Source organism: Myotis davidii, unplaced genomic scaffold (genome assembly GCF_000327345.1).
Source record: "Myotis davidii unplaced genomic scaffold, ASM32734v1 scaffold534, whole genome shotgun sequence".
NCBI lineage: Eukaryota > Metazoa > Chordata > Mammalia > Chiroptera > Vespertilionidae > Myotis > Myotis davidii.
This window is the reverse complement of record NW_006286678.1, coordinates 5,881,447-5,894,776: the sequence shown is the minus strand read 5'-3', so window position 1 is coordinate 5,894,776 and position 13,330 is coordinate 5,881,447. Positions and strand designations below refer to the sequence as shown.

At 48.3% G+C, this 13,330-nt stretch overlaps 1 protein-coding gene across 4 annotated transcripts; it reads right to left on the bottom strand.

The window, feature by feature from the left end:
- Positions 1-4,720: 4,720 nt before the first annotated feature.
- PIGO (phosphatidylinositol glycan anchor biosynthesis class O) lies at positions 4,721-12,534 on the bottom strand. Of its 4 annotated transcripts, none has more exons than XM_006758537.2 (11): positions 12,444-12,534; positions 11,175-11,718; positions 10,226-10,369; positions 9,916-10,039; positions 9,454-9,613; positions 9,081-9,260; positions 7,323-8,844; positions 6,545-6,751; positions 6,115-6,332; positions 5,444-5,514; positions 4,721-5,302 (listed from the first exon to the last, which is right to left on the bottom strand). In XM_006758537.2, exons 2-11 carry the CDS (start codon positions 11,683-11,685, stop codon positions 5,173-5,175), a joined length of 3,267 nt encoding a protein of 1,088 aa, XP_006758600.1. In that variant the 5' UTR covers positions 11,686-11,718; positions 12,444-12,534; the 3' UTR covers positions 4,721-5,172. The 4 variants fall into 4 exon arrangements, with proteins under 4 accessions (XP_006758600.1, XP_006758599.1, XP_006758598.1 ...); XM_006758536.2 differs by having other exon boundaries at positions 12,084-12,505; XM_006758535.2 differs by having other exon boundaries at positions 11,175-12,505.
- Positions 12,535-13,330: the final 796 nt, after the last annotated feature.

Here is a 13,330-nt window from a genome sequence, read left to right as displayed (position 1 = left end):
AACTTTAACTAAAAGCAGTTATGGTGGGTAGTCACCTCCTAGGCCTGTGTCTTCCCTGATGAGGTCAACCTTTACCTTAACTGAGTTTATTGTCTTTTTGCATCTACGATAACATATTACTGAAATGTCAGGGTAACTTGTAACTTTTTTGGACCCCGCAGGGCACAACCAAATACCCTGGGCTCCAAGACAGATACAAATTCCTTCATTGTTATTGTTATCATGTTGTTGACTGCTACCTATCCCACCTAAGTAATGTGTCTATCATTTTACTTTTTATCCCCCCCTCTTTTGCTTTCTCCTGCCTCCCTAATCTATCACCAATGGATTTCATGTAACCCACTTACATCTCCTCCTTTGATGTAATGTATAAAACAAGGTGAAAAAATACCATTCTCGAGAGCATTATCCCAATCCATTGAGATTCTGCTTCCTAGCAACTGTGGACAGTTTGGCTCAATAAACTCACAAAAATTCCTTATAGGTTTGAATGTTTTTATATTAACAAAATCCTCCCAAAAGAAATGAAAAGACTTGTATGCAAATGCTCATAGCAGTTTATTTTGTTGTTGTTGTTAATCCTCACTGAAGATATATATTTTTTTCCACTGATTTTTAGAGAGTGGAAGGGAGGAAGAGACACAGAGAGAAACATCGATGTGAGAGAGGCACATCTATTATTGCCTCCCGCACAGGACGGAACCTGCAAGCAAGGTACATGCTGCAACCCGACCTTTCAGTCCTCGGCCAGGGCACTCACAGCAGTTTTTAAAAACATATTCACAATGCTTTTAAAAACTGGATATAATCCAAATGTCCATCAGATCATAGCCATGCAATGGAATATATGACTCAGCAATAACTAGAGGCAAAAAGTGATAATGTACCAATATGGATGAATCTCACAACCTTATTCTAAGTCAAAGAAACCAAACCAAAAGACCACATATTGCATTCCATTAATATGAAATGTCCAGAAAAGATAAATTATAAAGACAAAAAGAGTGGGAGGGGATTGATTGTAAACAAAGACAGGGAATTTGTGGAAGTGATGAAAATTTTCTAAAACTAAATTGTAGCACTTGATAATAGTTTTTTATATATGATATGAAGAGAACAACATGGCAAAAGAAAAAATAGAATAAAATGAACATCAAAACTTTAAAATTTTATTTTTATGTGCTATATAAATAGGTTAATTAGCAGTATAACTAAATAGTAAGGCTGTCAGTCTCCTTCAGACAAATGAACAAGCAAAACTTTAAAATTTTGTGCTTCAAAGGACACTGTCAAGAAAATGAAAAGAGCCCTGACCGGTTTGGCTCAGTGGATAGAGCGTCGGCCTGCGGACTGAAGGGTCCCAGGTTCGATTCCGGTCAAGGGCATGTACCGGGGTTGCGGGCACATTCCCAGTGGGAGTGTGCAGGAGGCAGCTGATTGATGTTTCTAACTTTCTATCTCTCTCTCCCTTCCTCTCTGTAGAAATCAATAAAATATATTAAAAAAAAAAAGAAAGAAAAAATGACCCACAGAATGGATAGAATATTTTCAGGACTTGTATCTAGAATATATAAACAATGTTTATAACTCAATGATAAAAAGAAAAGCCAATTAAAAAACAAAGGATCTGCTCAGCCTGCGTGGCTCAGTGGTTAAGCGTAGATCTATGAACCAGGAGGTCGATTCCCGGTCAGGGTACATGCCCAGGTTGTGGGCTCAGTCCCCAGTGTGGGGCATGTGGGAGGCAGTCAATCAATAATTCTGTCATCATTGATGTTTCTCCCTCTCTCCCTTCCTCTCTGAAATCAATAATATATATATTATATACATATATATAATAAAAATAATAAAAGTAAAAGGTGCAAACAACCCAAATGTCCATCAGTAGATGAATAAACAAAATGTGCTATATCCATACAATGGTATTGACCATAAAAAACAAAGTACTGATTCACACTGCAACATAGATGAACCTTGAAAACATTAGGCTGAGTGAAAGAAACCAGACAGAAAAGACCACATATTATATGAATCCATTTATATGAAGTATCCAGAATAGGCAAATACACAGGAACAGAAAACACATTAGTGGTTGTCACAAGCTGGGGACAAAGGGGATTGGAAGTGACTGCTAATGGATAAGTGATTTCTTTTGGGGGTGATGGAAATATTCTGGAAATAGTAGTGGTGGTAAGATATTGTAAATGTACTAAGGGCCAATGAATTGTACACTTTCATTTGTTTTCAAGAAAACATTTATTGGGTAAATTACAGAGGTAGAAAAAGTAATTCCTAGAAGAAATGGGCTTAGGAAATGAGTTATGGAGGTAAAGGGCCCTCAGAGCTTGGGAGCAAGGAAGCCAGGAAACCTGCCTGGGCAAGGAGTGGGAGGGAAAGCATGGGGAGTCCTCCATCCTAAGGGTTTTAAGGATGACTTTAGGGGAGGTCCTTTGTGAGGCACCTGGGGCTCTCCATCTAGGTGACTTTCTTTTTTTTTTTTAGGTGACTTTCTGTACCTGGCCCATTGTCCTTGTTCTGCTCATTGTCTGTCTAATTGCATACTACAATAAGACCCCCGGCCTTTCCCTAAGGGAAGGTCTGAATTGTACACTTTTATTTTTTTCAATATATTTTTACTGATTTCAGAGAGGAAGGGGGATAGAAACATCAATGATGAGAATCATTGATTGGTTGCCTCCTGCATGTTCTCTACTGGGGATTGAGCCCCCAACTTGGGCCTATGCCCTTGACTGAATCAAACCTGGGAACCTTCAGTGCACAGGCTGACACTCTATCCACTGAGCCAAACTGGCTAGGACCAGGCTGTATACTTTTAAATGGTTAATTTTATGTTAGGTGAATTTTACCTGAATTTAAAGAGAGAAAAAGAATGAAGTAGTGATACATGGTACTATATGGATGCATCTTGAAAACATTATGCTGAGCCGAAACCGGTCTGGCTCAGTGGATAGAGCGTCGGCCTGAAAGGTCCCAGGTTCGATTCAGGTCAAGGGCACGTACCTTGGTTGCGGGCACATCCCCAGTACATGTGCAGGAGGCGACTGATTGATGTTTCTCTCTCATCGATGTTTCTAACTCTCTCTCTCTCTCTCCCTTCCTCTCTGTAAAAAAATCAATAAAATATATTTTTTTTTAAAAAAGAAGAAAACATTATGCTGAATGGAAGAAGCTAGTCACAAAAGGCCATACATTTTTATGAAGTGTCCAGAATAGTGGTCGCCTAGGGCTGGTGGTGCAGGGGGAGGCATGGAAGGTAATAGGAAAAAGTATCTAGTTTCTTTGTGGGTTGGTGAAATGTTCTAAGACTGATTGTAGTGATGGCTGTATAACTGTGAATATACTAAAAATCATTAAATTGTATACTTTAAATGGGTAAATGTTATGGTAAATTGTGCCTCTGTAAAGCTCTTTTTAAAAATAAACACAATGAATTAGTGTGGAAGGGGCTCTCTGATGTCAAGTAAAAGGCACGGATACAAATTTTTAATAGTATAAACCAGCGGTTCTCAACCTGTGGGCCGAGACTCCTTTGGCGGTCGAACGACACTTTCACAGGGGTCGCCTAAGACCATCCTGCATATCAGATATTTACATTACGATTCATAACAGTAGCAACATTACAGTTATGCAGTAGCAACGAAAATAATTTTATGGTTGGGTCACAACATGAGGAATGTAAAGGGTCAGAAGGTTGAGAATCACTGGTATAAATCAATGTGTTAACAGGTCTGTCTCTAAAAGAATCTTGTAGATATTTTGGGAGAAAAGGAAACAGTGGTTGGCAGATCAGATTATCTTTAGGATCCAGGGAAGGGGGCTCCCAACAAAGAAAAGCAGGGTGTGGGGATGTACCTAAAATCCTTCCCCTGGGTCTTGAGATGGAGAAAAGGTCTTTCTTTCTTTTCACAAAGGCATTGTCTGCTCACTAAATGATGCCTGGGAGCTGTGTGCACCAGATTGAGGGAGGGTAAGGGACTTTTTCTAACTCATCTTATAGGCTAGCTGGGGCCTAACTTCTCCCCTTGCATTAAGTCTATCCCTGCCAGGATCTAATGTCCTATCCTCTAATTGTGTGAAATAGTACACTTTTCATCATCTTCCTATTTGACCTTTATTAGCACTAAGGACTGTTGGCCATTAATAATTAGGACTCTTCCTTTAGCCACCACAGCAGTGAATGCCTTTACTGCACAAACACTGCTACTCAGTTTCTCTTCTTACCTTGTGAGGTAAAGGTAGATGTTATCCCACAGTTTTAACATCCACTCTTCTTTCAGTGGTCTTATCTCATCCTGTCCTGAGTACTCTCAAACCTCAAACCCCAGTCCTGACCCTTCTCCTCAGAGCCTGGTCCTCACTCTTTTGATGGACATCTCCACAGGGATTTCATGTCAGCACTTCCACATGCTACAGGAGCAGGGAGGTGGATGGAGGACACAAGAGATAAATATGAGGAACATTAGATTCATACAGTTTTGGCATCAAGTTAGGAATAATCAATGGGACAAAGTAGAATGCTTTAAGCTGGGCAAGTAGGTCTAATAAAAGGCAACGCTGGTTGGGAAACTGGGAAACTAGGGAGGCCTCCACAGAAGTGAAGGCAAAGGGTGTTCTGGATCGAAGCACACAGTAGAGACAGCACTACTCAGGCAGTGAAAGGCTGTGTGCTCCAAGATGCCTGGGCTTATCTTTTCAGCCATTTTTTTTTAACAGTCAAAGCATGATTTGGGAAGAGCTGGGGGGAGTGAATTCACACCACTGCAACTATTTCCCAAAGGTTCTTAGGTACAGCAGTTCTGCAGAACTGATCCCATCTGTGCCAGGTGGGAAGGGTGACTTACACTCCCGCTAGCCCATATAGGACAGTGTGGGCCTCCCCACATCTCAAACACACTCATTTACATTATTTTATTCCACTTTGGAGACCACCCCCAGTCCCAAAGATGCATTTGAAACAGGAGTTAAAGATCAAGCCCCACTATGCTTTTTAATTATAAAATAATAAAGTCCTAGATGCCAGTAGCTCCTGGCTGCATGGTGGTTAAGAGGTGTGGCTGAGCCTCTCTTGCAGATGATCCAGCACCCTTACAGGCCAGACTAGATTGTTCTTCAGTTCTCCCCACAGCCAGCAGTCAACACCCACAGCCTAGGCTACCTCTGCTGGGCCAGAACTAGCTGTTGGAACCAGGAGCTCACAGCACCATCCACTCGCATCACCAAAGCTAGGCCCAGGAAAAGTCCCACGCTGCTCACAATGAAGCCCATGGCCTCAAAAATGAACCTGCAAAGAAAGGTGGAGAATATCAGGGGACAGAGAGTAGGTCTAGAGCCTTTTCGCTGCTGAGGCAAAACCCTGTCCACTCTGGATGTTCATTCTTTGTTCCCAGTTTCACCCTCTACTTCTCAAGCTAAACCCACTCACTTGGGGGCGAACACCTTCCAGACCATGAGGTGCCTGCGGAGGATGGAGGCTGCCAAAGCACAGGCCAGAATCTGAGGGAGGAGAGGAGGAGCCAAGTTACTTGGGAAGAGGAGGAGGAAGCAGGTCAAACAGAGTTGCTGTGGGCCCCTGTGAAGAATGAGCGAATAGCAAGTACCGTGTGCCAGTGGGGAAAAAAACTGGGCTTGGGCAAACACTTAGAGATCTAATTCTTCGCCTGGCCCTACCGTGACTCGCTGGGTGATCTTGGGCAAACACTATCCATTTGTGCTGCTAAAACTCGGGCTCTGCCTCCCAGGTGGAGGAAGACGTCACAATCACACCCCTGCCTCTGAAGGAAAGGAGGAGGATCCATGACCACAGCTTGGGAAAGAATCCTGGCCATCACTTCAGCTTTTCCCGTCAGAACACCAATGGAGTAATCCCAAATGCAACAACAGGGTCTACATCTAGCTTGTAGAGAGGAAACAATCTAAGTCTAGGTTCAAGTTTCAATACTGCCATTTGAGCTCCCAAACCTTGGGCAACCACTTCACTTATCTGTACCTCAGTCAAGGCTCTCTCCCAGGGTTTTGGCAAAGTATGAAAGAAGGAATGTGATGTACACACAGGAGAAAAGGTCACTAATTCCATGATCTCCCCCCTGAACCCACCTGAATACCAAGGACAAAGAGGTACTTGAGGCCCAGCTGCAGCAGTGCTACATTGAAGTGGTGAGGCGCATCCCGGAGCCGCATCTCCATCAGTGGCTCCTCCTCCTCCTCCTCAGGCCCAACTCTGGCCTCAGCTTCATTCCCGTGGGGCTGCCGCCTCTTCTGGGACCCTTGGCTCTCACACAGGAAGGGCCAGAGCAGGAGCAATGGGCAACCTACTGCCTCAGAGGAAGGCACGGCAGAATCAATGGAGGACCTAGGGTCCCGGCAACCTGGCCCTCAACCACCCTAGTTCACTCAGCCTCCAAGTAACATAGGCCAAGGGGTGCCAGAGATCCAACAAAATTACATGTCCCCACTGAAATCCAGGCGGTTCCTTTTCTTCTGCAAAGCCAGAGTAAACAGTGGAAGCAAAGCAGTGAGGAGGTACCTGCAAAGAGGAGGTGGGAAGCAAAGGTGTTGGCTCCCACCAGCAAAGCAGGCAGCCAGGTAGAGGAGCCATGACCCTCTGGGAATCCCACGAAGGCTGCGTGCCAATGGATGGTTGGAAAGACAGGCTGGTGACCCGTGGAATAGAAGGTCTGTGTGGCCATGAGGGCCCAAGCAGAGACTGCCTGCCATGGCACAGTAAAAGGACCTGGGGAAAGAAACAGGCCTCTTTATAGTCATATCCCATCTCCTAATCCACAGCCTACCGCCCCACGATTATACTACTACTACTACTTCAATGCTAATTCTCATACACACACGTGCCCATCACCCCAACCTCCTATCGTCAATGTTCTGTTATTCTAATGCCCTCTGAGACACAAAACCCCATTACTCTAATCTGAACCCCTCTGTGGTCAATTTCTTTTCTCCCTCATATACACATTGCTCACTATGACATTATATACGGATAATTCACCACTCCCATGACTGGAAAATCAGAAAATGCACTCATGAGGATGCAGCATTTCCTTAAGAATGCGTCTTAGAGTACTCCTTGTCTCCCTCCTTCATGAACCTTGCTGGTCCCCAGAGCTAATGGTAGGAATCAATTAGCTTGGTTACAGCAGATAAGAGAGAGAACATCACAAAGACCCTCCCAACTGTGTGAGGGAGGAGATCCTATGTCAAGGTGAAGAACCTGAGGAGCAACACCAGCCTGAAAACAAACTCATATCCCTACTGTCCTTGGATCAATCAGGGCTGAGATGTGTATTTACCAGGGGTAGTGATGGGTATCCCAGCAGCAAGCAGATGCAGGAGAAGGAAGCTCTGCAGAAACAGAAGCAGGAACACAAGGCTGATGCGCTCCGCGTGCAATAGCAGAAGTGGAAAGGCCAAGAGGGTGAGGGCCGTGACCATGGCAGCTGAGTAGACACTCCCCAACTGATAGGCGGCCACAGTCAGGGGGCCCTGAGATTTCGTCCTCTCCAGCCGGCCCCGGATCTCCTCCTGCATATGTCGGTAGATTTGAGGAACCACATAATCCAGGTCAGCCTGAGAAGTGGGGGGGCCTGAGAAGGGAGTGAGGACAGTCCTCATCCTTGGAGCACCCATCGTAGCCTTTGCCAGCACCGTCACAGGCCTCCAGAGCAACAGCAAGAGCCCTGAAGCAGCCAACCCTGCAACAGCCCGAGGCAGCACAACTGATGCACCAGTAACCAGGGCTCGGAGACGTGGGGGTGCTTCATCTGCTCCCGATGACAATGCCCAGTAGGCAGCAGTGCCCAGGACCATCAGGGGCAGCCCCCAGCGCACAAAGAGCACAGGGGGCTCAGGGCTCTTGAGATTACCGTAGCGGCGGAGCCACAGGCGCACAGCAGCTAACAGGGCCACCAGGGCCCCCACACAAGCTCCATACCACAAATTCTTAGCTCGACCACCCACCATGGTCGCCAGGGGACTCAGCCAGGGAGAGGAGTGGCAAGCAGGTGTCTCTTCAGGGCAGCGATGAAAAAGCCCAGCTAGCCTTATACACAAAAGCAACCCAACTCCAAGCCCCAGGGCATGCGTTCCCTTGTGCCGTGAGGGGCCTGTTGGGGCCGAAAAGCGGGGTATTGTGAGTAGCTTAGGTGGCAGTAGCTTGCCCTCCCAGTGAAGCTGGGCAACCAGGAGCAAGATAAGTGAGCCCAGAAGGAAGCGGATGGCCCTGGCCTCGGCTACAACAAAGCTATCAGAGAAGAAAGCAGCAAAGCGAATGAGCAGAAGTAACAGAACAGGCCTGGGAATGGGAAGCAAGGCGGCAAGAGGCCTCTTGGACCCCCAGCCAGCCCAGGCTTTCCACAGAATATGCAGGACTGAACCCATTGCAGCCGCAGCGCCTAGAACCACTGGATCCAGCTTCAGCTCAGTAGTTGCCAGAAGGCCAGCACCCACTACAACCCCAGCCAGACCCCAGGCCACGGGTATTAGGAGGAGAGGGCGGAGGTGAAAGCCTGAGGATGTTGCCCACTGGGCTATCAGCAGGCAGAGAAAGCAGGCGGCAGCCAAAAGAGCAGCACCCCCTGCCATGCGGACCAGAGAAAACCGAGCCCAGGACTCAATGCACATGGCCCGCACTCCCCGCAGGAACTCCTGCAGCTCAGTAATCACAGTCTGTAGTGCTGCCTCCGCCCCCTGGGGGCTCTGCAGAAGCCGTAGGTAGTCAGCAGAGGCCTTGGAGAAGAGGTTATTCAGCCGATGAAACTCCTCAACTTGGAGGTCCTGTGCAGCAGCTGAGTAGGTGTGAAGAAATCGAAATACCTGGCAGAAAAGGTCAGAGGCCAAGGGGCACAGGTCAGATGTTAGGACAGAGGCAAAGACAGGTATTACCGAAAAGGGTACCTAGAAATCAGGGACCCAAACTCTGTCCAGGACAGGGGGGGAGGGAAGGATAATGGAAGGTGAGATTAAGACTAAACAGAGGACAAGAGTGGGTCATTATGCTTTTCCCATGTCTGTCCTAACTCTGTAACCTGGAAGCCCAGCCCATGACTTACCTGCTGGGCATTGAGATAGAGAGCTGTAGCTTGGGCCAGAGCAGAGGAATGAGGCTGGGAGTCTTCAACCACTGAGAACAGCTCAGCCATCACCTCCCCGATGTTCCCAAATGGGATGGGCAGGCCCAGCAGCAGGGCCAGCGTAGGCACAAGGCTGATTTGAGGAACTACCTCTGGCTCCTAGAGGAGAAGGACGGGGGTCAATAGGCTCACCACAGAGCTGAAGTCAGTGTTTGGGATGGGAGACATAAGGGTGTGGGTAGGAAATGAGAATGGGGGATGCCAAGAGGTCATCAACTTGAGGCCAAAAATAGAGGCTATTATCATGACAAGGGTTGAATACCTGGAAACCAAAGCACAACTCAGGCCTCACCTCCGGTGGGGCCCGCAGGAAGAGAGCTGTGGGACTGTACAGAAAAAGGGCGGCCGAGATCTCCAGCTCACTGTCCCCTCCATGGTCCCCACTCTTGGTCATCCCATGGTCCCCAATCACCACCAGCAGTGTGTCATTCTCCAGACGTTCGACAATTCCCCTGGGGGCCAAGGATGTGTCAGGAGGTAAGGATGGATAAAGATTTTTCTCAGGGGCCCATTAACCCCAGCCATAATTTCCATTATTAGGGTCTAGAGATACCTCTTCAGTAATAACCCTATTGCCCAAAGCCACACACTAAACTACTCAAGATGGATGAGACCCCTAGCTTCAAAAAATGGCCTAGAGAAGACAGATCCAACCAGGAAAGAGGCTCCAATGTAAGGACTTTTCCGCTTGCGACCATTTATCCTGAGATTCTCAGACACAAACCCAATCTCCCAGCCAATATCCCACACTCACTGGATCACCTGGTCCATTTGGCTAAGTTTCTTGGCCATTTCAGGGTGGTGAGGTCCATGCTTGTGACCACAGTGATCCACACCCAGGAAGTGAGCAATCAGCACATCCCATTCACCACTGTCCACTGTGAAGGGGAGAAGACTGAGCACAGGGGACTACGGCCCACTCCTCAAACCCAGCCAGGCTCTGATGCTCCTATGTCCAGGAGCATCAAGCCCAGGCCATTGCACCCATTGGAGGCTCAGAATCTGAGGACTGAAGCAGCCCTCCCAGCCCCCAAACTTAGGCCTGCCTCTGGCCCTGTGCTCACTGGTTGGGTAGAGATGTTCCATGATGCCATTGTCCACTGTGTGTAGGTCTCTGACATTGAAGGAGGAGAAGAAGAAAGCTTGGGAGAAAGCTCCAGGAAAAAGATCTTTCCAGGTATCATCTCCCATGAAGACCACACGCCTTCCTGCAGGGGCATGAGAGTGGGTCACAGCCTGAACAGGGCAGGGGAAAAGAGGAGAGGAGGCCCTTTAAAACCCATCAGAAATGCCAACCATGTACTTTAAGGCAAAGAAATCCCATCCAGCAATTCTTTATCCTTCAAAGTCTAATTTTCTGCTAGGAAGCTTTTCCTGATAACCATACTCCACCCAGACCTCTCACTCCTTGTTCCTACAAAAAGTTCTGCTAGCCCTAACCGGTTTGGCTCAGTGGATAGAGCATCGGCCTGCGGACTGAAAGGTCCCAGGTTCGATTCCGGTCAAGGGCATGTACCTTGGTTGTAGGCACATGCCCAGTAGGGGGTGTGCAGGAGGCAGCTGATCGGTGTTTCTCTGTCATCGATGTTTCTAACTCTCTATCCCTCTCCCTTCCTCTCTGTAAAAAAATCAATAAAATATATTCCAAAAAAAAAGTTCTGCTAGTTCTCAGTCTCTGGCTATCTCTGCTGCTGTTTTTCCTGGGTGAGTCTTGCTTTTTCCAAGTCAATGAATGGACAACTTGTGACACTGTCCAGATCCACATCTTCTCCTCTTCGTCTCTCTCCTGCTCCTTTACTGGGAGTGCCCCAAAAGTAAAACCATACCCCATGCACATTAGGAACTTCAGAAGGGCAAAGCCTAGACTTGTGCCCCTGCATTCAGGAACCTGACCTCTTCCCCTCGCCCCCCCCTTCCCCCCAGCAATGCCAAGCATGCAGCTAGACACCTGAAGTTCTTCTAAAGAAGAAACCTGTCAAAGTACTTCTAGCCTCCAAAGAGGCCTAGACTGACCTGCACTGGTGAGCTGCTTAATGAGATTGTCTTCCACTATGGCGTAGCTGGCAAAGTTACTGCCAGCATCAATAAAAGTGGGCAGTGAGCCAGTGGTGAGGGCCTTCAGGCGCTGCATGGTCGTAGTGGGAGGATCAGCCTTAGACTGGTAGAGCCTGGCACGGTGGGGTTGAATCTCCAGGATCCTCTGCAAGGAGCCCAATTTGCCCAGGAAGGGCAGGGAGACGGAAGGCTCCCCAGGAACATGCGAGGGCTGTGGCTGAGCGAAGTCAAATCTCAGAGCATCTATCAGCACCAACACAACCCGGGAGAATCGGGCAGCCATCCAGCAGGCCCCGGGCTCCCCCTGGCTCCTCCATGGCAGAGGCCCAGGGCCTGGGGGCTCTTGGCAGCTGCTATGGTTGGTGAGCTCCAAACGGGTGAGCAGGAAACCACTGGTGAAGAGGGCAATGCCAGCGTAGAAGAGGAAGCAGACCCAGGCCAGGAAGAGCAGCACCGAGATCTTCTGCATCCTAGTGGTGGCGGCCGGGCAGAGAACGCATCACTGTGGGGCAAAGAACCATTGGGTGTTCTGGTGCCTCAATGCAAGCCCAGCTAGAACCACTTCCTCTCGGAAGCCTTGCTGAAGATAAAGCAGTTCCATAGCCAACCCAGGGCACTGCTCCTCTCCACCAGGGACACCAGTGCTTCTGACGGTGAGGTCTGCAGGCTGGGCACAACCTGGAGTGCTATTTAAAAGTGTTGATTCCCTGGCCCCCACCCCAGACCTCCTGAATCAGGATCTTTGGGAGCAGGGCACGGGAATTCGCACACGGACTCCAGGAGACACTAGTGATGAAAAGCAGTCCACGAGGGGGGACTTATTCCAAGTGGTAGCCTGCTCGCAGACAGCCCGTTTCTCCACCTCACCGTGCCCACCTCAACAACCCTGGGTGGTCAGGGCTCGCAGCCTCAGGGGAACCCTGCGGGACAGGCTGACGGCGCCGCCTGGCGGGGCCGAGGGGACGCAGGGGAGCAGTCACACCCACTTCCGGAAACCCAGGATCGCCGGACCCGGGCGCGACCTCCTCAGGGCCGCGGGGCAGAGCCGGTGTGGTGTAGAGGCGGTTGGGCCTCGCCGGGAATCCAGTCGTCCGCACGGCTCAGCGTCCTCTGGTGGTTACTCGGCCTCCGCCTGGGCAGCCTAACCCCAGTCCTGGGCACCTAGGCTGCGAGCTGGTGGGAAAGTTCCCTTTCTTCGAGGAGAGGGCCTCGGAGCCCCTAGCTCACCTTGAACGGCGCCCGGAAGTGCATCGGAGGCGCCGGGGTCTTGATACCACAGAGGTGCGCGCGCCGAACAGAGCGGCCCGCGGGGCCACATCGCCATCTGCCGGCGCCTGCGAGCAAGTTCGGCAAGGAGCGCAGGGCTGGCAAGAGGAAGAGTTCGATGTGAGATTGTAGTAATTTAGGAGAATTGGGTACAAGAAACAAAGTTAGGCAAATTCAGGGAACCGCTGTCCATTCTTGGTTAAGACTAAGAGCTAGGTCTCTGAGTCAAACCGCTTAAACCCTAGATCCTCCACTCACTGTCATTATTGGATGTGACCTCATCTGTAAAATAGGGATATATGGTATTTGCTTTCCCCGTTTCCCTTAGCTGACTCCAACTGATAGGTTTTATTATTCCCCCTCTCCAAGTCTCTCACTGAATCTTACAACTCAATAAAAGGCAAATAATACCACTAAAAATGAGCTAAGGATCTGAATACACATTTCTCCAAAAACATGAATGACCAATAAATACATGGAAAGCTGTTCAGCATTAGCCATCAGGGAAATACTAGAGATATATAACCACTAGGATGTTTATAATAAAAAAGACAAAAATATTGACGTAAATGTGGAGAAATCTAAACCCTCATATACTGCTGTTGGAATGAAAAGTAATCCAGCAATTCTTCAAAAAGTTAAACATAGATCCAGCAATTCCACTCCTATGTATACACCTAAGGGAAATGAAAACATATATCCAAACAAAAACGTGCACATTAATGTTCACAGCAGCATTATCCATAATAGTCCAAATGTGAAACCTAGCCATATAGCCTTCACTAATGAATGGATAAACAAAATATGGTATATCTGTACAATGTAATACTGTTTAGCCATAAAAAGGA

Coding starts and splice junctions, on each gene's coding strand:
- PIGO (XM_006758537.2), bottom strand. CDS start 11,685: ATGCAGAAGATCTCGGTGCTGCTCTTCCTGGCCTGGGTCTGCTTCCTC. Junction 9,261..9,453: donor TCCTGCGGGCCCCACCGGAG/GTGAGGCCTGAG, acceptor CTTCTCCTCTAG/GAGCCAGAGGTAGTTCCTCA. Junction 5,303..5,443: donor TGGAAGGTGTTCGCCCCCAA/GTGAGTGGGTTT, acceptor CTTTCTTTGCAG/GTTCATTTTTGAGGCCATGG.